At 39.9% G+C, this 27,750-nt stretch overlaps 1 protein-coding gene across 2 annotated transcripts in view; it reads right to left on the reverse strand.

Moving 5' to 3' along the window:
• Positions 1–1,901: 1,901 nt before the first annotated feature.
• rab6ba (RAB6B, member RAS oncogene family a) overlaps positions 1,902–27,750 on the reverse strand; it is an 87,408-nt gene continuing 61,559 nt past the window's right edge. The window contains exons 3-8 of one of the 2 annotated variants that reach the window (XM_012861234.3): positions 24,874–24,927; positions 24,360–24,486; positions 18,466–18,577; positions 12,062–12,155; positions 10,787–10,853; positions 1,902–3,996 (exon numbers count right to left, since the gene is read on the reverse strand). In XM_012861234.3, the coding sequence (XP_012716688.1) occupies positions 3,932–3,996; positions 10,787–10,853; positions 12,062–12,155; positions 18,466–18,577; positions 24,360–24,486; positions 24,874–24,927 (519 nt within the window). In that variant the 3' untranslated portion in view covers positions 1,902–3,931. The remainder of the gene's footprint in view (positions 3,997–10,786; positions 10,854–12,061; positions 12,156–18,465; positions 18,578–24,359; positions 24,487–24,873; positions 24,928–27,750) is intronic. The other variant, XM_012861235.3, reaches the window with a different exon arrangement.

Raw genomic sequence — 27,750 nt, forward strand, 5'->3', positions numbered from 1 at the left:
ACAAATATCAACATCCCATCCATCCTTAAAGGATAAAGGGCGTTTCTTTAATGATGACAACCTAGTTTTTCCTACAGTGATCTTTATCAATAATTATAACTTGTCTTTTTTCAAAAGGCCAGTTTAATTCTAATGGACTGTAGGCAAAATGGCTCTTTAGACTGTAAACGTTGCTGGCCCCTGACCTAAAGTGTGTAATTTAGGCTCCCCAACACATTTTTCCTTTAGACTGAGAAAGATTTCTGACTTAATGTGATACTGACAAGACAAATGTATTTAGTTTGATTACACTGCTATGGTTTCTGATAAATAAATCAAGTATTGATTTATACAATTGATCCCCTTTTTATGTCTCCGTTCACTACATATTTAATGTTACCCGTGCATTGTACTGTAAGCTATTAACTAAATCAAATCATAACTATATCCTCTTTTCTAGTGGCTTCAGTGCTATAATGATGTTTGCCACGTATTCATATACAGCATCTGAAGTATATATTTTGTGAAATAAAACAATGCTAGAATGTGTGGTGCTATAAGCTAGCAAGAACAGGCTAGCAGTCACACCATCAGACCAAGTTGAACAATAGAAGAACTATATGATCAGAGTCAAATGTTAATGCATAATCTGTCAATTATTCTCAGATGTTGTACAACTCTCAATTTAGTATTTTATTCATTAGTCACAGAGCAGGCAAACACACAAAACTCAATTTACCTGCTATGGAACTTAATTTTTTTAGTGACATAATGAATGAAATTATTTCTACTGTAACAAATTCACAGATTTTAGGCCACAATTTAGGTAGAAATTTAGCAAATAAAGGAAATTTCATTTAAATAAATTGGTTCTCAAAGATTGCTTTTCTTACAAGGTTGTACGGTGAGGATATACATGTGATTAAAAAGGAGGTTTTTGTATCTTGAATGCATTGAAGCATGAATGGCTTTAAACTTTTTAACCTTAAATGACATCGGCGGTGTTTTGTCCCAGCAGCTCCTGTGAACCATCTCCTGTTGATCTGGGCGCCTTAGCAGACGGTTTCTTGGGTTTTAAAATAGACAGTGATCTTAAACTAGATCGGCAGGTTGGAGCAGAGGTCAAGTCCAGTTTTTAATCACCTTAGGCGGCTGTCAAAGACAAAGGCGATTCTCTTAAAACAAAATTTCGAAACAGTAATTCATGCCTTCCTTATAACTCGACTTGATTACTGTAATGATCTTTCCAGTGGACTCAGCCAGTCGACCTAGCAGCTCCAGAACGCTGCTCGTCTTTTGACCAGAGCTGGTGATGAAGGAGCACATCACCCCATATTCTGGCTTTTATTTGTTTTAAAACCTTTGCATGGTCTTGCCCGTCGTACCTCTCTGAGCTGCTGGCCAGCTGCTCCTGGAGGTATCAAGGTCTAAACTCATGTGGAATGGTTCTCATTAATTAAAATAATGTTGCTTCATTGGATAGACGTGAACTGCACGGAGTGGTCACAGAGGATGTGGAATTTGTGGGTTAAGCTCAGAGGAGACAGAGCTTTTGGTGTTGCCACTCCGACGTTAATGAATGATTTGCTGCTACATATTAGAATTATTATTGTCCCCTTTTAAAAGTCACCTCAGGACATTTTTATTCTTAGGCTTTTAACACATGTTGAGACTTTTGCTTGTTCCTTTTCATGTTTCTACTGTCATCTTTTGCTCTTTTCATTTTGAATGTTCATCGTATGTTCAGCACTTTGTCGCAGCTGCTGTTCTAAAGTGCTTTATTAGAAAATGTAGTAGTGTTTAGTATTGTATTGGGTTTTTATTTTGAGAAGCAATCCTAAATCCTTTTGTCTGTTTGAAAAAAAAAAAAAACCACAATGATATAAATAAAAGAAAAAGTACAAAAGAAACTAGCCCAGAAGGTTGGTAATAAGACATCTTTATTAACCATTTGGAGAGACATGCTAAATCTCTGTACAGTGTGAATGAGAACCAGTTCAGCACTAATCAGGTTCACTGCACTGATCTGTGACCGCACAATGACAAAAATCCCCCCCCCCCCCACCTCCTGCTCCAACAGGCAAACATCTCATTTACGTACCTAGGTCCACTTTTATGGAAAGTTGAAATGGGCCATCAAATAAAAGTGGACGTTTACATATTTAGGTTTAAATACAATGGAGAATCTCCAAAACTCATTTGAATAACCAATTGTTGCTCAAAGAGTGTTTTTCTTGCAAGGTTGTATGGTAAGGAACCCAGAACATCCGTTTGTGAAATGGACCCACAGAGCTTCTTTTTTAGCATGTTGAGGAAAGTCCAATGGTACGTTATTTTTATTTTTTTTGGATTCTGGTGAAGACTTCCTGTGATATTTAATCTTTTTTTTTTTTATTATTTGGCTCATTATGTTTGATAAGAGTTTGCTTTAGAAGAGTGCTCCACATATAGATATGTGAAAACAATTTGTAAATCAATGCTTCTACTCTAGGACACAGTACTCCAAATTGTGTGGAGATGAACATGTTTGAACAGTTTACGTTTTCACTCTAAATCTAAAACACATTCTGCAAAAGTGCTGTAAAGATTTTACATCAAAGACACATCAAATTGAAGTAGTGTTCTTAGCACAGGCTGACTTCACCACCAGAACGTTAGAATCGCCCCACAGATGGGAAAAATAAAACATTCCATAATGTCAACATTTCATTCAGTTTAAACACAAGCAGCAAAGACGACCCAAAAGTGGAAACATGTTATGCAACAATTTCTTTAACAATCAGACACATCTTTGAATTAAGCGACTGTACAGCTTCATAATAACCTGAAAGGTCTACATGTGCAAATTAGTCTTTAGTCGGTGAGGAAACAAAGGAACGATGTTAAGGGTGTAGTTGATCCGTCTGCACAAAGGGAACTGTGTTCACCGGCACGTGGCTGAGGGTGGGACTCTTCACTGCTCATTTACAGCAATCTGCACGTGCAGATTTTAATCATTAAAACACAATTTCCCCACAATGCAACAGCAGTTGGACACAATCTGTGACACACAAACTGAAGGTGTCCTAGGAAGAGATGGAATGTGGTGGGAGTGAAGTGACGTGGCAGCGGTCCTCAGTGGAACTGCGTTCTAATGCCATCGATACAGAAAGCACAAGATTACGAACACGGCAAAAAGGTGATCAGAAGTCAAGTATACAAACCCAGCTCCAAGAACGCTGTGGACGCAGTGCATCACGTCACTAGTGGAACATTACATTTTCAAACTCGTGTACAAAGGTAGACAGTACCTATGCTTTACAACTAGGCATGCATTACATCATCTGGACTTGACAGTTCAGATTCATCCGGAACATCTGAAGTACAAACGTATGGACACCAGCGGGGCTACAGGCAGGAAGGCTGTTACTGGCTGTTCTGTAATAACATCTGAGATACTGAAGAATAGTTATGAAGAGGAAACGTTACACGGATCAACATTTCTGTGACTGCCAACAAGAGCTGTGGCACACAATATGGTCCGGTCTGTTCTTCAGGCTCTCAGACACTCAAAAGTTCTTGTTTCCCTAAAAAAAAAAAAAAAAAAAAAAAAAAAAACTTCCAGAGGGATTCCTCTGATTATGCAAAAATTAGATGAAAGAAAAAAAAAAAAAAAAAACAGGAAAGCTTTACATTCCCCCATGAAAAAACAAATCTACACTCAGATTAGGATTTTTTGGGGCATTTTTTTTTTAAGCTTTTACCAAGTTGTAGGATCGTTTTCGTTTTAGCATTTTTGTTGACAAAGTAGACCCAATTTCACATATTGCTAGTTCCAACCAATGGCTAGTGGCTGGGTGAGGAAATCATGGATCTCAACGTGCAAAAGTCAACAGCGGGTTAACCAATGGGAAGCAAAGTAACAAGCGATGTGGAGTAGATGATGGGATTCCAGGATATGGAACCTTGAACACTAACAGGAACAGCCGCTTTCGGTGCTCTGGGGCTCCTGGGGTTTGTCCAACTTTATGTCGATCACTGGAAGAAATGTTAAGGAAGCAAAGGAGGCATGTAGGTACGATCTAAATGAATAAGAGACTGCAACTTGTTTTAGTCAGCAGGTAGGTCTCATCTAAAAACAGGAAAACACCTATTATATAGATTTATTACACACAGTGACTTCCCCTTTAATTATAAGTATTATATATGCTAATTCTGATGGTTATGGTTTCCAACTTATCAAAACTCTAAATTCAGTCAGCCAGAAATATAGAATAAGATAAAAATAAAGAATCTTTAACAGAAATGTTACGTTTTGGCCATATGGAAGCTAACTTGGTGCTGTATTCGAGCAATTTAATGGAAAGTAGAGTGGGAGGAAAATGTAGCCTGTTTAAGAGTTTTGGAAAGATTTACAAGGCCTTACTGCAACCGGAGTCAGTGCTGCGAGGAAATTTGCCTGACCCAAATCTAGAGCATCCACGGAGTATTGTTTAGAGGAAGATGAGCCTGGAATCAACAATGCAAAGCAGCCGAAGGTAATCTTAAATCAATCTGGGCTCTCCAACACCTCTGCAGAGCCACAGGCCCACCACCACCGGGCCACAACATGCCGGGATTCTTCACTGCATGTAACAACCAAGTGTTGGCAGCAGCTTATGGACTACAGTGCACAGACATGCCCACATTTCTGTTTAAAAATAGTTTTTATCGGTCTAATACTATATTCCAATTTTTAAGAAACTGAATTTGGAGTTTCTATAAGCTGTAGAACACAATAAGCAACAGCAACAGCAGCAACCAGTTGAAGTGTATCACTAATTAATTCAGTTCAACACACACACACACACACACACACACACACACACACACACACACACACACACACACACACACACACACACACACACACACACACACACACACCAACATAAGATATTCTAATGAATTGAGAAGCACCTGTATAGAGACAGTTTAAAAGCAAAAAAACTAAGAAATTAGCTGCGGTACCAGTATCCAACCACTAGATGGTGCATTTTCCTAACATTCTTTTAATTTCCCACTCAGTGGCTGCAAGTATAAACAGCTTCTCATCGCTCCACTGTCCATACCCACTCATCTTTGCAAGGTCACAGTGGGTCTAGCACACATCTCCAGCAGTCAAAGGCACGATATGCGGTACAACATCCACAGATCAGGTCAGTGTGGGTCGTCACACGGCAACGCTGAGCCACACAGAACAAAAACATGCATGCACACACAAACTCACGCTCATGCTAAGGGAGAATTCAAAGAGACCAATTGTCCTAACATGCTTGTTTTCCAGCTGAAGGAGGAAGCCAGAGTGAAGTCTTGCATTGAGAAAGGCCACTCCACTCAGAAAGATGCTGGGATTTGAACCCAGCGCCACCTTGCTGCTGTAGCATTGTACAGCCCACATGTATAAAGAGGGGTTGGCTTTTCATTCCAACAAGTTAGTTCCCTACAGCAGGCCTTGGACAGAGAGGAAGCTCGCTTGTAAAATAAATGTGTACAAGTGATGCAGCTCAATAAGGACAAGCCTCCTTTAAGGAGGAGACATTAACTTTGAATAGATGCCGGCTTGAATCACTGTAGAAGAGTTAAAAGCTGCTACAGTTTGTAGAGCTAATGAGGCCTGGCTTTAAATCACAACAGGGTGAAATATTCAGCTCTTTTTAAACAAAGCATAGGCAGATCCCCCAGGGTATCCATTAAAATGTCTTTTTCATCCAACGCTGAGAATGAACTTTGTCTTAAAGACACAAAAAGCCCATCATGACTGAGTGCTTCCAAACAGCGCCACCTTTACCTGCTGGCCTGGCACACACGGAGGCGCTGCAGCTGCAGCCTCCTCTTTATGGGGCAACAAAAGCCTTGGCCTACATATTGTGTGCAAACTAGATTCAAAGAGTCCCAGTGTGGCTCTCAAATGGCCATCATGTGGCGGAGCGCTGCGCCGCGACTGCAGCAAGCTGCTCCAGGAGCAGACTGTTTCCACGGTTTATGGTAGAGCGCCATGGTGACACTATGTCAGTTCAAGGGCAGCGTTTTAACACGCCACACACTGGAGGGTTCCCATGTGGGCCCGCTCCCATCCAGAGGAGAAAGCTCGTGTCAGCTGGCAGCATCAGCAAACCAAATGAGCCTCGTCAGTCATGAATATTTTGGTGACCGCATAACTCAGGCTCACCACAGTTACTCCACGCTTGTACGACATTTATCATAGTCTTTAGGCGTGATTGTGTCAGCGGGATGATGGGAGACTTAAATGAGCTTCAGGGGAATTTTTACATTATGAAAAGATAATAAAAAGATACAAATCAGAATTTATAGAGATACAGTGATAAATACATTTAACGTATTTGTTATGAAGTAGCGAATCATTCTGAATCTATGAATGGAGGCGCAGAGGAGATGCAACCTCAACCAAAACGATCAGCTTCAAATCACATTCAGCCGTTGATTTCTAAAGCATTTATTACTCTGCAGGTACAGAGCCGTAGCAGTGAAGTGTGTGAATTTCCGTTTTAGACCGCAGTGCTTACAGGTTTTTCTTTCATTCTCCTTCCAGGTTGCTTTATTTTCCCTGGTAAATGTTAGTCTGGCAGCCAGAGTTGAATAACGCAGCAGGCCTTTGGGCCATGCTGGGGTAATGCGTGCAGTCGGAGCTAGGGTGCATTCTCTGATGCTTTTGCATTTAGGTTCATGGTGAAATCCCAGACATATTGTCTAGTGAAGTTATACTGCTTTCCCCAGACCAGATCCTGACGAAGAATAATCAACCTGACTAGAAGACAAAGTGAACCTAAATAACGTTGCGTTGCCTTGAAATGCTCTGAAACAGCAACTGTCACGATGCTTTGGAAAAGGGTGAAAGTAGTATGGATATTTTTTTCACTTTTTTTCCACTCCATGCACACAATTCATTGTATTTTAGTGAGATACTTTGTAATAGATGAAGAAAGCCTAGTGCATAATTGTTAAGTAGAAAAAAAAATATATATTGTTTCAACTTTTTGTTTTCTTTAATACTTAAAAATCTGGAAAGTGTGGCCTGTATTAGTATTCAGCTCCCTTATGTCAAAGCTATGTAATCTCCCAGGACACGTCTTTGAACATCAATGACAAACATTTGTGCTCAGTCCCTTTAGTAAAATAGTTTTAAAGGTGCCATGACATCACTGAATAAACAATTTCATGTGGTTGAAGTTGCTGCATATGTAAATTCTCCAAAGAATTTCATCCGCAACTCAGCTTTTTGTAGGGGGCTGTTTCGGCCGCCCAGATTTCCCTCCTCAGTAAAGGGTTTGCATAGCTAGTTGACTTCACTCATATTTGATAAACCACTAAACAGATTAATATCCCATAATAATTCAAAGTCACTGGTTGATAATCAGCGCATCCTTCCACATGCACAGCAGCTGCAGTCTGTAGCCCACATACCAGCTTCCTTTCACTCTTCATTTGATGAGACAAAAACTTTTACTAAGACTGGAGTCTCAGACCATGAATTCAAGTCAAGTCTCAAGTATTTATGGCACAAGTGGAGTATGAAGTCTTTTATCTTTGCAACCTATGTGTCACACTAGTCTGGTTTTAACTAGTGTTGCGCCGATGCCATTTTTTGGCCCCAATACCGATACCCGATACCTGGCTGTGCAGTATTGGCCGATACCGATACCATCTGTTTGAAATTGATGTGTGTGTGTATATGAAGAACTGCATACTACTGAGGGTAGTACATCTTTTTATTGCCTACCTAGAATGGGTGACATTAGTTAAATAAACTTTTTGCTCTCAAATGCCAAAATAGTGCAACATTGGTGAAATTATAACATGTATAATAGTAGTGCAACAGTAAGACAGCAAAATTACGTTAATAAGTGCATAATCTCTTTTAAACCCTGAGTTTTGGCTCTCAAATGCCGAAATAGTGCAACTTTCATGAACTTTATATAACATGTATAATACTAGTCGGGAGAGAGAAGGCTACGTTCAAGTGACATACAAACATCAAAATGGTATCGGTGCCTATTTGTTGGTACTCGCCGATACCGATACCACCATTTTAGTGCTGCATTGGGCCCCGTCCCATACTGGTATCGGTATCGGCGAAACACTAGGTTTAACAGTTTTCTTCTTGCCATTCTTCTCAAATCAGACTTTTGCTGACTAATAGTTAGCCATCACCCGAGCTCTGGATCTATGCAGCTCTTCCAGAGATACCGTGTGCCTTTTGTTCACTACCTCTTTGAAAAACCTCTAAGGCTTTTACAGACCAACTGCATTTACAACTAGGATTAAATTATACACAGGTGGACTCTATTTACTGATTAAATGCATATCCATACCACACTTCAGATTTTATTTGTAAAAACTATCTTGAAAAACTACATATCCTTTTTTTGCACTACCTTATCTTAGGCTATTACATAAAATGCATAAAATTTTATTGTTTTAATGTGACTTAATGTGAAAAGATGTGAGTGTTTTAAATACTTGTCCAAATCACTATATTCAGTGAACAATTTTGGAGCCGACGCTCATGGTCAGTCAGTGTCTTTGTTCTTTTCAGGCCGACTTTAATTGCTGCAATTTATTCTGTTTTTGGTTCTCCTGTTAACCCTGGTGAACCCAACACTGATCTGGGTCAAGCACCATGTTTAATATCCCTGCCTGCGGCCCGGCAGAGGCGCTGACACGCAAAGATTAGTTAGGAAATGATTTTCAGAAGCAGAGCAGAAAACAGACACCTTCAGGCCTGGACATCCATCATGAAGTGTGACCTCCCCATCTTTGGTTTAACAGCACCAATTACAGGGAACAAGGAACAGACTGCTTCATTTTCCCAACACCCATTGTGCTAACTGGCCTCTGATTTCACCGGCCGTGCCTTTCACACTTTAAATTTCTACTCAAAATCTCATCCTATTGAATGTTAACTTGCACTGCAGCTCCCTGCGTCCGTGTATATTCGCTTCCCTCTTCCTGTGCGATCCCGTGGAGCTGCTGCAGTGAGCGACCGTCAGCAGGGACGCATCCCTGCCGAGGAACTGTCATCACCAGCCATCCATCACTGCACCTCCCGCTCCTTCATCCATTACTATAACCGAAACGAAGAACAGAACAAGAGATCAAGCTATATAAAGCTGCCTGCGACAAATAACGGGTTCATCCGAATGGATGGAAAGTCTGGTAGGTTACTGAGTTTATAACTGGAGGAGTCAAGTTCACAGAGGCTGTGGCAGTAAATTATTGGCGTGCTGCAGTCAGATTTGCAGACGTGTTCCCATGCCACGCTACGCCACGCCTGTCTGATTTAAGCAGATAAATGCTGCCGTGTACCTCGGGACAACAGGAGACCCCTTAAAACTGAAGGAGTAATGACACGCAGTAATGACAGCAGTATTCACACGGTACAAGCAATTTTCTAACTCATCCACAGTTTCCATAGAGATGCGACTCTGCTCTGTGGAGGTGAGGAGGATATGAAGGACTGCCGCACCCAGGGAGGAGCAGTCGCAGAACGAAGACAAGCACAGGATGGATGCTGGTTTAAATAACATGGATATGAGGTAACGTCGAACTCCGTGAAAAAACATCAGAGTAACGGGCCTTACCGGTAAGTCAAGAGCTTTGCTTTTTGGCTCAGCTGTCTTCACGACAACATGCAGGAGAGGCGGCTGGATTACTGTTGACGCAACCTCAATCCATCCAATCATCACTGGCGAATAAGACACCAAGATACTCGAACTCCTCTGCTTGAGGCAGAGACTGACCACACACCATGTTCAATTCAACTGAGTAGAATTAAAAAGCAGTAGAGCCTCTATCACAACACGGGATCGGTCAAAAGATCCTAAACAGCAACAGAAAAAGCAACATGTCACGACCTAAATAAATGCAAAAACAGATGATTTTTATTTCTAGGCCTGTAAATATAAACCTTGATGTATTGGGGGAGGGGGGGGGGTCTATATGACAGGAGAACACAAATCAGTTAATAATTGTGAAAACAAATTAAAGGGATAGATGGGTTTATTGCAATTAAAAATATTTCTCTACCCCTCAATAAAATTGCTTCCAGAAGTCCTTGAATAGGTTGGGATTTAATCTGGCTGTAAATCCAGCTGGTCTTTCAAGGTCTCAGAGGTTTGTTAGAAAACCTTAGAGAACAAACAGCATCATTAAAACCAAGGAACACAGCAGACATGCCAGGGAGAGGAGCATTAACCACAGAAGAACGTGGTGGAGGTTCTCCTCCCAGCAGAACAACCACTCTTAAATACAACCAGAGCTAGAATGGTTTAGTTCAAAGCACATCATGATTCAGAATGGCCTAGTTAAAGTCCAGGCCTTAATCCAGTTAAAATATTTGGCAAAACTTAAGAATTAATGTTAATAGATGCTCTCCGTGCATACAGAGTAAGCTTGAGCTATTTTGTAAAGTATAGACAAAGATTTCAGTAGAACATGTGGCTTTAGAAAGTATTGACTCTGGGTAGCTGAATACAACTATTTAATGTTTAAAATAATACCAAATCTTTTTCCTTCCACTTCACAAATGTATGCTACTTTGCAATGGTCTATCAAAAATAGATAAAAAAAAAAAAAAAAACACAAACAGCAATAAAATACATTAGTGTTTGCAATGTGGCAAAAAGTGAGAAAGTTCAAGGGGTGTGAATACTTCTGAGCAAAACAAAAAAAACAACAGCACCATTTTCTCTTTACTCTGACTCTTTAGGCCACTGTCTTAAGCTCTACTGTAACACATTTATGATGTCACTTGTTTTTCAAAGGATACTTCCTTCTTTGCTTGTTTCCTGCATACTTTCCATCCCTGGGAGAGCAGCTGCTACACGACGAAACAGCTAGAAGAGGAACGAGACTGTTAGCCAGGATGTTAGAGGTAATTACAAACCTATTTAATCTATTCTCCTCCATGAACCAAATGTCCAGCTGCAGTGAACATTACTTAGAGGACAGAACAAGAATGGTTGAGGCATTTTAGACCTCCGTCTGAAAGAAAGGTAGTGTTTTATTTTAGAAAGGCTTGAGATCTGCTGGCACAATGTCAGGCTGCAGAATGATGACACAGCCAAACAACGAGACACTGCAGCCTTTGGAGGCAGGACTGTGACCTTTGTTTTGGCTCCACAGAGTGATGTTCAGTTCTGGGCTTCAGCTGTTAGTGTTTTAGGTGAAGAAGGGCTTCCTCTGTCTGTGCTGCTGCAGGATGAGCGAGGCGCCTTTCATCAGCACCATCCGCTGCCTCCGACGTGTTTGTTCTTTACTCAGCAGCTCATTCAGACAGAAATCATCTGTTTGGAAACAGACTTGGAGCTGAACATGACTAGCCTCCTTTTTGTGTCTGCAGCAACAAAACCCCTTTTCAGCGTCAGCTCATGAATGCCGTTCCGTTTGCAGAAAAGGGCCGAGGAGAGACAATGGCGCGTGCGTGATGTGCCGTCCAACCGCATCAGGGAGAAGTTTTACTAGCCGCCCTCACAGAGCTGGCCCGACGCTGCTGGACGTTGATGTCGCTTTTAAACAGAGAGGTAAAGAAATTGCAGGATGATGTCAGCACTGCTCACATCAGAGAGGTTTGGGGGGATGTGTTTTCAGACTATTTCACCGTCCAGGAAGCACAGTGGTTCAGGGACACCTGGACCTGAAGGGTGTCTAGCTAAAACAACCCAAAGGTTTAATGTATATTGTAGATGTTCACACTGAAAGAGTTGTTATTCCCGAAGAACTTTAATTCAGGACAAGCGTTGTGGGTTTCCACCACCCTTCCTACCCCTGACGTGGTACTGCGAGGATCACTGAGGAGTCTGCAAAGACTAATTTGACCAGAGGATGTACTCCTTTGCTTGTTCAGTCAATCCTGACATAGAACTCCACAGGGGGCTTTAAAACTGGCCTCAGTAATCAGGATCAAATGAAAACGGCCACCCACTTTAACGGGGTAAATAAGTGCTTATTCATTAGCCATAATGTGCTGATAAAGCTTAGCGCTATGGACATCGCCTACATTTTATTAGCCTGGTCAGATGTGAGCAGCTCCCAGTAAACTCACCTGTTTGACGTTGTAACCTGTCTTGGCACTCGTCTCGATGAACATGACGCTCAGTTCTTTAGCCCTCTGCTCTCCTTCCTCGATCGTAATTTGTCTGCAAATACACGGTCATTTTCATCAGTGATAGAATCGAGACACAACAGCGGCACAGCTAATACGCTCCAACAACCCCCAAGTAGAAGTCAAACAAGGACTCAGACTAAAGCCCCTTGTTATTTTAGGCAGGGGAGGAAACAATAGGCGTCATTGGCTAACTGGGCGAGAGTGATTAATTACACTGTGTGAAGAGTTAATGATGACAAATTTGCACCATGTTTAGCTGAACCAGGCAGTGATCGCTTGGTCCTCGCTGACACAGAGACAATATCAGGTTTCTGTGAACACACAGACAGAAATTGCTGCCGTCCACCAGACGTTGTAGTTGGGCAACGTGGCTTAAAAATAAAATTATACCAAACCTAATTAGATGTATTTTTTCCTCCTTTCTATTTCACAAAAAGAAATTAAAGAAATTATTTTAATAACTTGCTTTTGTCTGGGAGTTGACCTGAGTTCAAAGTGCAACTAAGTACAAGCTGTGAAACAAGATGGCGGCCCTGCTGTTGTAAACTATGAAAATGTTTGCAGCTGGTGGTATTACACAACGATCTAAGAACAGGCCTCACTGCACTTGGGTAAAAAAAATAAGTAAATTAGTAAATTAAAGTCCCTTTTTTTTTGGTAAAAATATTATGGTAAAAATATATACAGCACTGCATGCTATTTTTTGCTATTTGGCTAAATAAAATCCCGATGTTCCAAAAATCAAATCTTAAAAAAAAAAATTGTTAATCAATCGATTTATCGCCCAGCCCAGAGAGGAAAGGCTAAACCGGCCCACTGCTCTTCTGGCTAAGCCTCATGTAACCATTTTGTTCTCTTCTCTACATCCAAATGTGGATAATTTTAACTAACAGATAGCTTCCAACCCTTAAACACAGGAGCATTAAATCACCAAAGCATTAAAGGATGCGTCTCCCGTTCTGAAGCAGCTCCTTTGTGTCACAGCTCAGAGCCGAGTAACTCAGACCGTCTGAGATGGTAAAACAAGTCTGAGAAGCAGGAAGAGGAAACGTCACACTGGAGATGCATCTACATAATAACACCACCTGACAGAGCTACACCACTACTTGTGGGACTTTATGTGTGAGTTTGTGTCTGCATGCTTCCATTTATGTCTCACTTTGCTGCTGGGACACATGAATTTCCCCTATGAGGGATAATGAAGGTAATTTCTATCCTAATTCTGGACGCTTAGGTCTGAATCACAACTTCATCAGCTGTGCAGCGTTTTTATCATCAGAGCAGCATCTCCAGTGAAACGGCAGGATCAATGTGCTGTCCTGGCAACATTCAGAACAGTATCATTAAAATCAGTAGAAATATGGGATGTGCCCTTTCCCTTTTACCCACTAATGATCCCATGTGCTCAGCAGCATGGAGATAAAAACAACAAGGCCATGACTGTTATTATGGCTACTGTGAACATAATTTTATTTCTTCAGCACATCTGTCTCATTTTAAACGTGGACTTCATGGGACCATTTGCTCCTTAGACTCTCATGTCGTCATGATCAGCCAGAATAGTGTGACTATCTTAACTAAACATGACAATGAGTCTGAGAGGGTGTTCACATGCAGACATGTGAGGCTCACCAAGCTGAGTGATGGTCAGGCTCAGCAAAGAGGATATTAGCAGCACAAGTTTGCTGTCAAGATGTTCAGCAGCCACCTGTAAAATCACTTTGAACCCAGTCTTTATAGCCCTGCAGGAGGAACATTATGGGCTTGAGCTGAAGGAAAGAAAAGTCTGTTAAAGCTATTCTGGCTCTGTAGAAGGGATGCAGAGGGAAATCAGCTTTAGAACTGGACGATCTTTAGCTTGATCAGCCCTGACTGGTGACCAGCTATTGGGAAAAATACAAACATCCTCTATTTTTCTGATCTGAGAATGCACCAAACTGAGCGCCATTAGGATGGGCGGACAATTCCTCTTCCACGTGAACGCTGCTCTAGAAGGAAGAAGACTGGACATTTGCCGTTTTCAGCATCACTGAGGTATTTAAACATGGAAGGAAGCATGTTGGATTTGTCAATCTGTTAAAGTTGTCACAGTAAAGGGTCAGAATCAACATGCGCTAGAGTAAAAACATGGAGATTGCCTTTTTATTAATGATATATGTGTTTATTACCAACATAGACATAAAGACATTTTAGATTGTAAATATAAGCATTTTATCAGCTCTTTGCTGTAAGCTTGTTTACATTACAAGCACTAAAGCGCTTATTTTAAACAGAAATGTACAGTTGATATGAGTTTATGACGTTTTGATTTTAATTAAGCTTTTCTTTAATTTTACTGCTCTCCGTAGGATCCAAACGTGTTTTCATCCATTAGAAGCTTTGTCCCTAAACAGCTGGTGATCACCTTTAACAGCCATATAACCAGATCTCTCTGTTAGGGGCTGGTGGAGACCAAACCAGAACTTTAAGGTAATGTTGCACCATTTCAAAATGACCAAAAACACGACCACAGAGGAATGCTTACAAAACCTAAATCCATTTCTAATCAATTTTCATCAAGGAGGGTGCGTGATGGAGACGTGTAGCAAGAGACCTGCAGCTGTACTTACAGCATAAGGTGGTACTACAAAGTATTGACTCGATGGGGCAAAATGCAAATTAACACGCTTTCTGATTTTTGTAGAGACTTTAGGAAATGATGCGATTCATTCCCTTCACAATTACAACAGAAGTACCTTTATTGTCCCACAATAGGGAAATCTGGGAAAGCATGCACTACTTTGTGTTGTGCCTATAGAAATTTTGTGGTAGTAATGTGAAAAACATGATGCGGTAGTTATATGATTTTCTTCCCCACCAAATTCTGCTTAACAACCTATTTGGTTATGGGAAGAAGAAATATAGAAGTAATTAATCATCCAAAACCAACAATTAAACTTCAAAAGACACCTTGGAGCTGTGTTGTGGTAGCACGTTTGAACTGAAAGTAAGAAAAAGAGGAAAATGCATGAAGGTGACCACCATCGGGCTTCTTGCTGTCGGTGTGCAGCTCAACAGGCTCTGCTTGGTGGCGGCCTCCTGCTGGGGTGCACCAGATTCCCCCCATGCTGAGCTCTAGTAGATGTGCAGCTCCTACACGGTGTATACTCCCCTAAGCACTGAGCACTGTGAAAAGCCCACCACACCCCAGTGAACAAAGACAAAAGGAGACCAGCTGAAATGCTTTGTGTCAAAGCACTTTGAATACAAATTCTACACTGCTGTATACTTTATACTTCAAAATAATTCTGTTATTTTAAGATGATTTTTAAAGGGAATTTATTTTATTTATTTTTAAAGAAGAAATAAAAAGAAGCCAGATAGAGATATAGTGGCAAAAAATATGCCCCAGAAAAAAATCTAATTATATTCATTTTTGATTCTTAGCTGCGATGCAAATATCTGCCCCTGCTGCACAACTTGGATGACATCTAATTATTTTTTTTAAAATACTAAATGGCTAAACACCCCGGTGTTGCACAAGCAGCTGAACACACCTTACAAAGTGTCGCACAAAGGTTCCTGCCGGCATAATTTCCTTTGACTTATGTGGCTTTCCTCTGCAGTAACTTGAAGAATATGCACATTATTAAGATTAGGAATGAACGAGTAAGAAAACCTTTGCGTTAACTACAGCTCTGATGGGCCATTCTAATTTTTCCCCCACATTGATTCAGCCAAACATCCGTCAGTTCGTCGGGTTTACACAGCAACAAGGCTCATTTCCCTTCACAAAGAAGGAGATTAACGCAGGATGCTGATGTGATCTAAATGCAGTAAACAGCATTTATTTCTTTACTGTGGGAGATTTACTGGGGTTTGAATATTCAGGCCACATTAAGAGCCAACTAAACTACAGCTGAGTTAGATTAGGCATTAGAAAAATGAAACCAGTTCAGCAAGTTTAAGGACTATCCAGGAAGAGGAGCGCTGATTGAATTAAACATCTCACTTTCTAAATGTTAGCACCCATTCTGTAATGGACGTGTAGGTATAACCACGAGCAGTCTTCTCCTGCCAACTCTTTCTCACTTATCTGAAACCAAAGCTTTTTTTATTCATCTTTTGTTACATTTTTCCCCCGGTGATATGGAAGTGGTGAACCCTTATTGACAGCTCCACTGAGACACATCCCAGAAACTGCCATCATCAGCATTTCTCCTGATTTCCTTTCATTTTCAGACATGTTGTGAAATAAAACACCGGGGGACTTTCTCTCTGCAGCTCCAAGCTGTTGACCTCGCCAGGGAAATTAATGCATTTAGTACCAATGAAATTACTTACCTCGCAAGGACAGATTTTCCTGTAGCAAAGCTGACATTCAGTATGGCTCCATAGTTCAGAGGAAGAATGCAATAATGGAAGCACTCTCCACCATCAATATAACACTAATGAGACAATATAGAGCTTTACAGAGAACTGTAAAGCATGAATCTAATAAAGGTATTGCATATGGTGGAAAGCCATCACATATAAACCACCGTTTTATTAAATGTGCTTTCTTGCTGATGGTGTGTGTATAAACAAGCAGTGAAGCTACAGATTGCAACCAGCTAAATCATATACAACCCGTCTGAGGAGACATCAATCCATAGTGGTTTTGAAAATGCACCTCACCAACTGGTGGCACAGGCATAAAACAATGGATGAAACCATCCATCCATTGTCTAACACGTCTATCCCTGTTGGGGTGACGAGGGGTACTGGTGCCTATCTCCAGCTGTCAATGGGCGAGAGGCGGGGTTCACCCTGGATAGGTCGCCAGTCCATCGCAGTGGATGAAACCAATTTTCTGTAAATCAACTGCAATGAATCCAGCACGGTACACCAAACTATGTCCACGAGTATTCATGCCACTTTTGTCCCACCCTGTACCAGTCCACGCCAACTCACACACTAACCTCAGACTCAGAGTTGGCCGCCATCCCAAGAAGCACATCAGCAACATCTCCAGAACTGCCTTCTTCAATTTCAAAAAATATTGCTCCTCTCTACCCTTTACTCTGCTCACCCATAACTTCATCACACACTGACTCAACGCACTCCAAGTCCTCTTCCTAGGTTTTAAAGCTCTCCGGTACCACCCCCCCTCCTAGTTCACAGAAACTCCTGCCGCACTGCTTCGGTCTTTAGACTCCAGTACCAAGCTCAGCCTCTGGGGAGGCTGATCCCTCAGTAGCACAGTCGTCTCCATCTACAGTCAGTCAGACTGCACAGAACTATTCATAAGCAATCAAAACAACCCTTTTAAGAGTACTTGAAGTGTACCACTGATTAGTCCGTTTTTATTTTAATATGTGTATGTAAAGTCTCTACCGGTGTCTTTGTGAAGCCCTCCATAAATAAAATGTAATCTAATTATTACTACTACCACAATCAGAAGAAACATGAATGTCAGAGTATGAAATCTGAACTGCTTTTTTTTTTACTACCTTGTTGTGAGATTGTGAGTTTTAACTGATTTCAGGCAAAGAAGGCGCTTTAACACTGAATAATAGGGAATCAGTTTCATTTCATTTTTCTTTGCATTGATTTCTTTGCATTGATTTCTTTGTGTATGGAATCTCTCTGTGGACTACATTTTATACACATGCACCATCAACACATTTAGGCAACAGAACACAAGCTGATGGTTCAGTTCCCTTGGCATTTTGTCCTGCTCTCACAATAATGCACGTTTCCATCATTCTCTACGTTTTTTCTAAGCATAGTTAAATTGATTCTTATTTTTCTATCCTTGCTTCATTAGGAATCTGGTCTCGTCAGCCTTTTCCCCTCATATTTGATGACTATACAAATTGTATAGCCACTTGTAGAGGATGTGCTGAGGGAGGGGAAAAAAAACACTAATTTAGGTGTTAACTGACTCCATCATAATTTTCCTATTTCTAAGAAGGTGGACTGGCAAGATGTGCTCCAATGAGAATCTGCTGAGTTACAAACATCACATCAGTGGAACTCTATTTAATTTGTCCCATAAAGCTAATGACTGCATTCATTACAGAACCTGATTATGTAGCTACAGTAAGTTCTCACACCTCTTGTTGCGCTCAGACTGTAACAATAAATTTAAATGCATCTGCATTCATCTGGAGGAAATCATTTCCAGCTCATTAATACACAGATGTATTCTGTAATAAAACATCCAAACACTGTAGTGTAAACGCAGCCGGTGCTGTCGGCCTGTTGTGTTGATCAGGCTTCGTTCTTACGGTGCTCAGGTGAATGTGCCTTCAGACGGAGCATCACGACACAAGCAGAGATGCTGAAGTGAGACGGCAGGCCAGACCGTATCTACATACCTCTTGTCTGCTAAGTCTGTTTTATTGCCAACGAGCATGATGATGACATCACTTCCTCTCTCCGTTCTCACGTCGTCAATCCATTTTGATGTCTGCTGGAAGGAATTGACATCTGCAGAGAGGAAAATGACACCAGACAGCTGAAGTGATAAACGATGCAGCAACACCAGTCCTCCTAAGGCTGTTTTTATAGCAAACATCCACGTCTGTGAGGAAAAAAAAACATAATTACTGAAAAAAATGGACTGCTACAAAGTGTCGTCATGACGTGCTTCTTATCATATCTTCTCCGCTTAGTGTGTGATTTCAAAACAACAAAGTAACAGATAATAGCTAGAGTGCCTTGCAAAAATATTCACACCCATTAGGGCATAATCGTATCATTTTATCGTTATCGTGAAAATTTTCTTATGATTTATCTTGACCACAATAAATTCCAACTGGTGGTATCTGAAAATCCCCAAAACTGGCAGTATTGTCATGATTGTTGTTTTAGCTATTTTCTCCACTGTTGGTTTATTGAGGGCATCAATGAACATCAATAAATTCAAAACTATAATTAAATGCAGTTACTGTGTGCAGTTTGGTAATAAAAAACAAATAAATCACACTTTATGTAAGTAGAGTCCTGACGAAACACATTTTGAATTTTGTTTTAATAAATGTTACATTTCTAAATGTTTTTTAAGGACAGTGCTTGTGCTTATTGGACTATAAGTGACATGCGGTCACAGCTGCACAGTTACCTGAAAAAGACTGCAAGAAGGTGTAAATAGTCTTTTATCATCACTTATTATCACAACATTAACACAATATATCATGATAAATTTTAAAGTTGATATCACCCACCCCAAACACTCATCCATCCATCCATCCATCCATCAAGTGCTATAAATAGTTAGTTGCAAGGCAGTAGATGATGACACTGCATAATGCAAACAGTACTGGAGTTGCATGCTAAGTTATTAAACAACGGCTTGGCTGCATCTTCTTATACGCTCCTTAAGATTTAGCCACTTTACCCTTCAGTGTTGACTGTCTGGTACACATACCTGAGCTTTGATAAAAGATTCCTTATCTTTTCATGTGAACATGAAACGTGGCACATCAGAAAATGTTTTTGTTTGCCAATATTATGAGCCAAGTTTTCTTCTGTAATATTACATATTTCTTATGGAACTATGTGACATTGTATTTAGCCTGAGATAGGTCACTTTTGTTTTTAATTGTTTATTTTTTTTTGGAAAAGAGGAATAGAGCACCAAGTGCAGCGATGGGTGCTGTCTTTATATATTCCTAACAAAGTAAAACAAAACAGAACAAATAGGGAGGGATAAACAATGTGCACAGAACGTCCTGATAGAGGGAAAAAAACTACAGTACATATGCATGAGTTTTCCATGAACATAAAAAGGGATCAAGTTTCATTTAGTCATTTTTATTCCTATGTGTGAGTGACCTCAGTAAAATCTGGTCGTAAAGGTCTAATACATCTGACCAATGTGTGGGAGTGGTGGGCTACAGGTTAGAGAGCTGGAGTTTAAAATAAAACAAAAGATATTTAAGGGTTAAAATTATTCAAATTTCCCTGGAACATGGTAGGAAACTGTAATGGATGGTATTAGCATAAAAAAAACTCTAGTTACAGCTTCAGGAATCTCAAGCCAGGACTCAAGCCCTACTTCCTGAGTCTTGCATCGTCGCCAACAGTCGACTGTACGTGCGCCAAAGTTTGCCTTTTACTTTGGTGTTATTTAACATTAATTGACATTTCCAACTAAGCTCTTGCCATTTGAGAGAGTTGGTACACTTCCACTTTGATTCACATGCATTCAACCAATCATCATTTGGAATTAAAAGATGTCCATCCTCCTCCCATTTGCCTTTGATGTATTTTGTGGAGTGAGGCTTCTTTGTTAAAAATCCTTTATAAAATGTACCTATGGCACCTTTACCTAAACTAATTTTATAGACCTTCAGAAATATACTCATTGGGTCATTAATATCTGTTTTGGTAGTAATGTGGGAAATAGCTCTGCAGTTGAAGATATCTGAATAAATCTGAGTTGTTAAGATGATAATCCATATTTAATTGTCAAAGTCTTTTATCTTTCCATTATGCACAAGTGAATGAAAAGTCGTCACGGCTTTTCTAATCTAATGTTTAAATGTGCTATACATTAGATTGGGTCTAAATCCAGGATCAAATGCACACCATTGAATAATCTGAATCTTATCTAATTTATAAACCTCCCTTACCTTCAGCATATTTTCATTTGATTTATGGATTTTGAATCATCTTGATACATTTATCCACCATTTTATGAGCTAAAATGGCATCAATTGGAAGGGTCCTTATTGAGATTTCAATATCTTTCCTTCATTCATTCATAGCATGAAATTTTAATGAGCACATATTAATAAGTGGCTTGATCTGGGATGTATAAAAATAACCTTTGAAGCATGGTAAGGCTGTGCCACCGTCTACCTTTGAGAGCTGCAGTGTTTTATATTTAACTCTGAGTCTTTTGCCCCACCAAATAAATCTGAAAATGATTTGTTCAACTTCTGAAAACCCTTTCTGGCAGACCTCCACTGGAAGTGCCTAAAACAAGAACTGGTAAGCTGGGTCACATTCTAAATCCTTATGTAGACAACAATTGCCAAGAAACCCATAAAAACTACACTTCAGTGTAAATGTATGTAGCCACATGACAGCGTGTGGTTCTGAGTATTCACTGATCAAATCATTTAAACTCAGATGGAGATACTGGAACAAATGATAGTCAAGCTATTAACAGCAACCGCATGAAACAGAGAGCATCATAGTGAGCAAATATAGTAGCTTAATGTGCACTATATATTATAATAAGTCAGTACATGGTCTTTAGTCAAAGGTCATACAGAAAAGAAATACCTCATTTACCTTCAATGATGGTTTTATTGAATCAATGGAACAAAATGGCAAAAAAAAAAAACCTGATAGTTTTCGTTTTTACCCTTTTGAACAGTTTTTACAGTGATTGTATGTTTAAATTAGTAACCAATAGAGAGGGTTAGAAGTTTAAATGGAGGCACAAGAGTATAGCTAGAGAGATGAATGGAAAAAAAAAACAGATGGAGGTGAATGATGTGATAGAAGCTCAGAGAAAATGACATTAGCAGATGCCTCAGACAAGAAGAAGGCAGACATCAGATCACTTACTGTGCAAAAGACAGGAATATTTCTCCACGACAATTTTAGTTGCTACTACTCTGAAGCTGCTTTTGCTATCAAGAAAGTTCGGGAGTGTTGAAAAAAAAAAAAACACAAATCCTCTCTCTATTATAAATTTGAAACTAGTTTTCTTGTGTTTCAAATAATGTTGCTGGGTGAAAGGAGATGACTTGGGTCGTAAAACTTTACATCCCGCTGAGGATACGGCACCAGGTTTTAGCTAAAAGTTTGACAAATCCGAAACGCTCCTATTAATTTAAACAGTTCAGTTTGATCCAATTTGGGTTTAATAAGTCTAAGTAATTTAAAGTCTAGACTCATTAAATAACTGAAACAAGAGCTCTTTACTGTAGAACAGACAAGAAGCACCCCGGCAGATGCCAGATTTAGAAATATTAACAGCTAGTGGTTAGCCAGCCACAGTCATTATCGTCATCTATAACCCAGAGGGAGGCATTTGGAGACTTAACTTTGTCCCCAAATGCTGCTGCAGGAAGTGGTGGAGTCTTCTTCAGTGCAGTGAAGTGTTGGCCACCACAGCACTCAGTCTTCATTCAACTCTGTCAGCAGGACTTGTTTCAGACTCTTACTCTAACCCCTGAGCATTGATACAGGGAGGACAGGATAACCATTTAAAACCTGATTATTTCAGGCTAAACATAGGCTTTTTGATGCCTACAAATGATCAGTGTCTCTTCAAACATTGTTTTCCTCCTGACAGATCTGTAAATGAGGCTGATAATTGATCAAACGTACAGGACGGTCTCAAAATATTAGAATATCGTGAAAAAGTATACTAGTAGGCTATTCAACTAATCACTTGAATCGTCTAATTAACTGGAAACACTGCAGGGTTTCCTGAGCCTTGAAAAACACTCAGCTTGGTTCAGTAAACTAAATCACAAGTATGGTAGTGGTTAAGAGACGACATAAGATTCTCACAGTAACTGGTGTACTGACCATGGCATTACTGTCCTGGATCGGCCTGCCAATTCCCCTGACCTGAACCCCATAGAGAATTTGTGGGCTATTGTGAAGAAGAAGCTGAAAGACACCAGAGCCAACAATGCAAATGAGCTAAAAGCCGCTATTGAAGCATCCTGGGCATCCATAACACCTCAGCAATGCCACAGGCTGATTGCCTCCATGCCACGCCGCATTGATGCAGTAATCTGTGCAAAAGGATTCCCAACCAAGTACTGAGTGCATTAATGGACATTTTCAAATGTTTGATTTTGTTTTGCTGTTATAATTTTTTTTACTTTGTCTGAGGAAATATTCTAATATTTTGAGATAGGATTTTTGAGTTTTCTTCAGCTATACGCTATAATCAGCGATATTAAAACAATAAAAGGCTTGCGATATTTTAGTTGATTTGTAATGAATCCAGAATGTATGACATTTCATGTTTTTTAATTGCATTACAGAAAATAAAGAACTTTATCACAATATTCTAATTTTCTGAGACAGTCCTGTATGTTTGAAGAGAAACTGATCTTTTCCAGCCTTTTTTCAATTGTCTAAATACCTATGTTTGGACTAAAGTTCTTGGGTCCTAGGAGCTTAAAGTAAAACAAAAGCTTACACAACAAATGTAGGTGCATTTTAACATTGTAAGACCTGATTTCACAGAATGTGACAAAGTTTAAATTGGAGCTGAGGATCCTTTTGTGATCATCAGACTAACTACAAACAATTCATGGTACAGGCATACATCCAACCTTTTTTTTTTTACCAAGAGTGTGAGGGTTTCAACTCAAAACACTTTTCCAGGATAAAATGCCTAGAAGTCCTTTTCTCTGCTGATTTTATAACATTTGGACATCTGAACTGACAATATTCACCTTCAACTACTTATACAGTAATTAGGTCTGTGAGGTTCCACACATCTCAAAATAACAACGCTATAAGTGACTTCTGATTTTTGAAGTGTGATTTAGGCCCATTTCAAGCCTTCTTTGGCATCTGGAGCAGCTTTTCAGTCTATAACTTCTGTAGTCCTGTCAAGTAAGCGTTGAAATATCCTCCACTAAATGCTGACTCTAAACGTTGGTACCTTTATTTTCCTAGAAGAAATTTGAATAAATACCAGATTTCTTTGTATTTGGCATTTCAATAAGAACCAGTTTAAGAACCACAAGTTCAGTTCAACTTAAATCTGAAGCCATTTATAGTTTAAAATACAGTGAAATGGTAAGTAAGTAAAAAAATAATACAAATGGGTAAAATGTAAAAAAGAAAAAAAAAAGAGTGACAGCAAATCATGGAAAACAGGTAATTTAGATTTCAGTCTAAGTATAAATGTCTGTATTAGATTTTTGTCCCTCTGACTTTAGAGTACAAGAACAAAAGGCTGCTAAATTGAAACAGTTTTCCGCAAAGAATTGTCATTTTACTATTGTTAACCAAACCTGGAAAAAAGGTTAAAACACATTCCATAATTTTCCTTTGAGCTCTTCTTCCATTAAGCACAAAATCAGCTCAAAAGAAAATCTTCCTGACTTCTGAATCTGTCTGAATGAATGTTATTCTGACATCTCTACATTAACATCAGTGAAAACACAATGGGAGCCTTCTGTAAAATCCCTCATGTGTGACAGAACACAGAACCACTGACAGACTCAACTAAAGAGTGAAAGAGAGTGAGAATGGGAGAGCCATCATCAAGCGCACTGACTTGTAATGTCGTAGACCACCACGGCCACTGTGGAGTCCCGTATATAGCTGGGGATGAGGCTTCTGAAGCGCTCTTGTCCTGCTGTGTCCCAGAGCTGCAACCTCACCTGGGGTTCAGAGAGAGAACGCTGAGGAGGGGAAGATTATGGAGACAGTCAGAGAGCCTGAAACAGCTGGCTCCCTTCAGACACACTCAGTCACTGCTAACACTCTAAAACAAGCACAGCAGAAGCTTCACTACAGGCTTTATTCAGAAGAAAAGATTTGCCATTTCCTAGGCTGCGCTGCTTTTAAAGATGAGCAGACAGGAAAAAACAGCAGATTTCATTGTATCCACCTACGCAGCACAACAAGATGACATGCTGTTCCCTCAGCACTGCTCAACAGTCTGAATGCATACACATTATTGTTAAGGATAACAACATGGAGACAGCTGCTGCAGCTACGCTTTAAACGGTGATCCAACATCTCCCGTCTCGTTTATGACAGCAATCAGACGTAACGAAGGTCCTTACCGTTCGATCTTCCAAGTACATTGTTTTGGACAGGAAGTCGATTCCAATTGTTGCCTGCAGAGCAAAGATATCAGCAAACCAACGTCACCAAATCTATGTTAAAGATTATTAATAGGCAACTAAACAATACATGTAATAGATATAAGTAACAGATAATTGCCCCGCAGATGGCCGAGGCGCTCAGTTTGTCCTTTGTTGAACATTTACATTTTTGCTTGTGACCATTTTCACTCTTTTTTTAAATTTCTCTGGGAGAGTTTTGTCTGATGCAATCATGCAACTGAACAGTATTTTACATCATCCTGTAAAGTCACTGCTACCTGTTTCTTTTGACTCGAGCCGTAATGTTCAACCATTTGAACGTTATTTATTGTTGTGTCTGTGTTTTATGTGTGAATCTGTGTGGATTCTGAGCCCGTGTCCCTCAAACATTCCCCTATGGTTACATAATGACTAAGATTGTTGATTCTTGACCAACTTCGCAGTATAAGCCAGGGCTCCATGACGTTTTATGAGGTTGGCAACAAGCCACTGTTGCCCACATTAGCATCATTCTGCAAAGACTGCTTAAATAAATAACGCTTGTGGATTCTATCTGATTTTTACATTTAGTTGAGTTGCTCACAATCAATTATCTCCTTAATTATCTACTTATGCATAGCAATCGCATCATTCCTTTTATTGTGTCACAAGGCAGATGGCAGTGTTCATCTTGAAGGCATGTTTACTTTCCGCTTCCCAGCCCACAGCTTTTTTTTTTTTTTGCTTTGCTGCCTGTTATGATCTCATCAGCTGCTCCAGCTCTGAGGAACCCAAACCGAGAAATCAATGCTAAACAGTTTTCTTTCACTGCACTTTGCCAGAGCTGTTCGCTTAGAAAAATGTGGACATGTACCGACATCCCTTTTTGATGCAGATCACTTCTTTTGAATGTAAACTGGATCGGAAGCAAAACAGCAGCAGAACAGCAGCATTCTGCTCATGCTTCGCAGCCCAAAACCTCACAACAGTCTGTCTGATACTCTGTTAGACAGCATGCCCAAATGTATGAAAATGGAGACAGCTGCTGGAGGCAGATGTGATCTGTGTGCTTTTCATGTAGCAGTCCGAGAGGTTTGGGCCCCTGGAGTACAGGCGTGGCGACAAGGCTGACCCAGACCTGTGCAGCCGGCTCCATCTGCTTGGTTAAAGTCTGCGTGACCCGGCATACCTGCAGCACAATCCAACCGCAGTCTGTGTTACAGATGGCCCACAGCTCCAGTAATTCTGGAGCACATAAAGCTAAAGACGTGGTTTTCCTTCAATGCTTCCACTGACGTTCCTAAAAGGGAGATCGCCTATTAAAGTTGTGTGCTATATTTGTACGTATCAATGAAAAGGGCCGGTAAACAGATGTATATGCTGTGTTCCTCTCTGTTGGCCAGCTGAGCAGGGTGCCCACTGCCCACTTTGATAGACCTGAGCATCAGCAGCTCGATCACGCACTTGTTTCCTTGGCGATGCCAGCAACCACACTGGACTAGTTCAGGGTCTGGCAAGGAGAAAGGATGCCATTTACACTCTTCCCTCAGACCCAGGCACGTCAAGCACCGCTAGCATCAAACTACACGCCATAAAAATGCAAGGAAAAAAAAATGGGAAAATACAATACGATGCAAATCTAAAATAAGAATAATAAATTAAATCTAAATTACAGCATAAAAAGCATAACAAATGCAAATACTGTTGATAATTACAGAATAAATCACCTCTTCATTATCGTAGAATATTATAGAAAACCAAAAGAACATGTCTTTTGAGGAGTTTTAACTGTGTGTTAATTAACAATATTTATTATTGTTTTACCAGTTTGAAAATCTGCAAAGCAATTAGGTTCTTGTTTTAGGAGAATAACAGGATCCGAAGTGCTTCCACTTAAAACATAAAATCCCACAGACTGCTATACATGAAGCAATGAGATAATGTGAAATTATTAATGCATGTGTTTAATTTTTAACAAGCACATAATGTTAGGAGACTGGTCATGCTTGCCCAACCCATTCTGCTGCCAACTAAGGCTCAAGTTGTCTTTACTAGTCAGGAGTGGCTTCAATAACCATTCCCCCCACCACAATAAAAAAAATCCTAAATATCAGAATCATTAGAAGTGAAATGTGACATTTATCCGTTTATTTACTGCTTTAGGACTTCATAATAACACAGACCACAGGGAAATCCTTAGCAACATCAAGGTCAAGTGACGCTGGACTATACTCATATTAAATACACATTTTAAACACTGAAAAATGTAAGTAATAACTAAAATAAATAAAAGGTTAAGAAAAGTCCATTTCAAATTTACAATTTTTTTTAAATGTAATAAAAAAAAAATGCAATTTCTGTAGAGGAATCATTTAGGAGAACCCCACATTTATTCCCTCCTCAATGGCTCAGGTGGTTTCCTTTGTTTAAACCTTAGGCCTAGCCCACTGGATAGCTGGATGAACAAATTCATTTTTATGCATTTTGACCTTTTATCTGCATGAAAACTCTGTTTTACTAAAAACGATCACTTCTGAAAAGTCTAGCCAAAGTGGAAATTTGACAAAACGCTATTTTTGTGTCTGCATGTGTACATGACTAAACTGAGTTTTAGGGTCCGGTGCATCACAGTCTGTGCCTTAGATGTCCAGAAAGAAGGCAGGTTTATTTAATAAAGCACTTTTCAGTAACATGATGATTCAAAATGCTGTAAAATACAAAGAAGTCTATGGCTTTTGACTCTGGTAAGTGATTTAAATAGATGTCAAAAGAACTTCAAATCGGCCATTCAGCTAAATACAAATGAGGTCCCTGTGTGCTGTTTTACATGTGGACATTAAATGTTTTCCACAAAGA

The sequence above is a fragment of the Fundulus heteroclitus genome, chromosome 9 (genome assembly GCF_011125445.2).
Source record: "Fundulus heteroclitus isolate FHET01 chromosome 9, MU-UCD_Fhet_4.1, whole genome shotgun sequence".
Taxonomy (NCBI): Eukaryota; Metazoa; Chordata; class Actinopteri; order Cyprinodontiformes; family Fundulidae; genus Fundulus; species Fundulus heteroclitus.